The 1,455-nt window shown below is 38.9% G+C and overlaps 1 protein-coding gene across 1 annotated transcript; it reads right to left on the bottom strand.

The window, feature by feature from the left end:
• Positions 1 to 624: 624 nt before the first annotated feature.
• Positions 625 to 1,032, bottom strand: LOC107131447 (glutaredoxin-1-like). Its single transcript, XM_059877182.1, has one exon. It carries the CDS (start codon positions 1,030 to 1,032, stop codon positions 757 to 759), a length of 276 nt encoding a protein of 91 aa, XP_059733165.1. The 3' UTR covers positions 625 to 756.
• Between the last annotated feature and the right edge of the window lie 423 nt (positions 1,033 to 1,455).

Raw genomic sequence — 1,455 nt, 5'->3', positions numbered from 1 at the left:
AACACTCCGCCAGATAGGATTATAGGTCATTGTGAAACAATAGCTTTTCATATAGCTAAAGTAACAATAAAAGATTTCAGAACAGATCACTTAAGAGATAAAGAAATTTAAATCTGTTATCAAAGGCAGTTCACCATCTGAAGAAAAGGTGTCATCTTAACAGACAGAAAAGCTAAATTCAAGTTTTGCAACAGACAGAAAAGCAAAATTCAAAGCTAGATAAGTTTTACTTTATTTAAAAGGCAAACTTAATTAAATTTATGTTACACTTATTTTAAACCATGTACAAAACTCACTTCTCATGGTTCACTTTTCACAAACCTGATTACTTTCTGTACCCATTACTTTGTTCTTCCATCCTAAAAAGCCATCTGTAAGTCAGGCTTACTTCCTTTTCCCTTCACAAAATTCAATTCCATTCCTTATACCTTCTTTACTGAAAACACACTTCGTGCTTTCCTTAAGCAACCAAGAATTGACTTTTTTTTTTTGCAGGTTGGTCCATTTTTAATACTGAGTCAAAAAAATCTGTTTTTGGCCCCCCCCCCCCCCCCGTCCCTTTTTATTGAGGTTAACATATTTCAGAATTTTAAGTAAACCATTGCTGTAACTGGGTAAACTTGCCCCAGGTCCATCCTTCAGAAACTGCTGTCATTATTGGCAGTGCCATCCAGTCTTCAAGGGGGATATCAGCCTGGATCTGCTCTGTAATTATTGCAGAGCTCCAATTTGCTTTATCCGTGTCAATAGTTCCCCTCACTCATGAATATTTACTAGATCAGTGCATCCACCTATGCACTCTTTACCGATGAAGACCCAAGGTACCGTTCTGGCTCCTGTGAGCTGTTGCAAGTAATCTTGTATCTCAGTGGTGTCGCCGTTGGCTGTGATATCGACAAATTCCAAAAGCCCTTGTTTGAAGGGCAGTTGACTGAGGAGCTCCTGAGTCCATCTGCAGTAGGGGCAGGTTAGCTTGATGAACACGACCAACTTCTCAGACTGGATCTTGCTGTTCACGAATGCTTGAGACATGCTGCCTCCCCCGGGAGGACACCTTGACTGCCAAGAACTGACATTTATATTAGCATTTTATAGATTGGTGAGCATAAATACCAGTGATAATTTCTAAAATCTTTGCTGTCTTAGAACATTTTAGGATGACACCAAACAAAATGAGGGCAAAATGAGGACTGTAGCCCGGGAGGCAGCATCTCAGATAGCTCTGAGAGACTGCTTCAAAGTGGCAGTGGGGAAGGTCAATATATAAGGTTTTGGTGAATGGGAAGTTCAATACCATGAAGCACTTATTTTACAAAAGGTTTTTTGTTAGTCATGAGGATATGATGTCACTATAAAGGGATTTAGGGCTACTCTAGATAGGAGGAGATGCAATGATTAAGACCATAAAATCTGTTCCTAAAAACATTAAAAAAAAAAAAAAAATCCAGCTGTCTA

The sequence above is a fragment of the Bos taurus genome, chromosome 18 (genome assembly GCF_002263795.3).
Source record: "Bos taurus isolate L1 Dominette 01449 registration number 42190680 breed Hereford chromosome 18, ARS-UCD2.0, whole genome shotgun sequence".
Classification (NCBI taxonomy): Eukaryota; Metazoa; Chordata; class Mammalia; order Artiodactyla; family Bovidae; genus Bos; species Bos taurus.
This window is presented reverse-complemented; position numbering and strand designations above follow the sequence as displayed.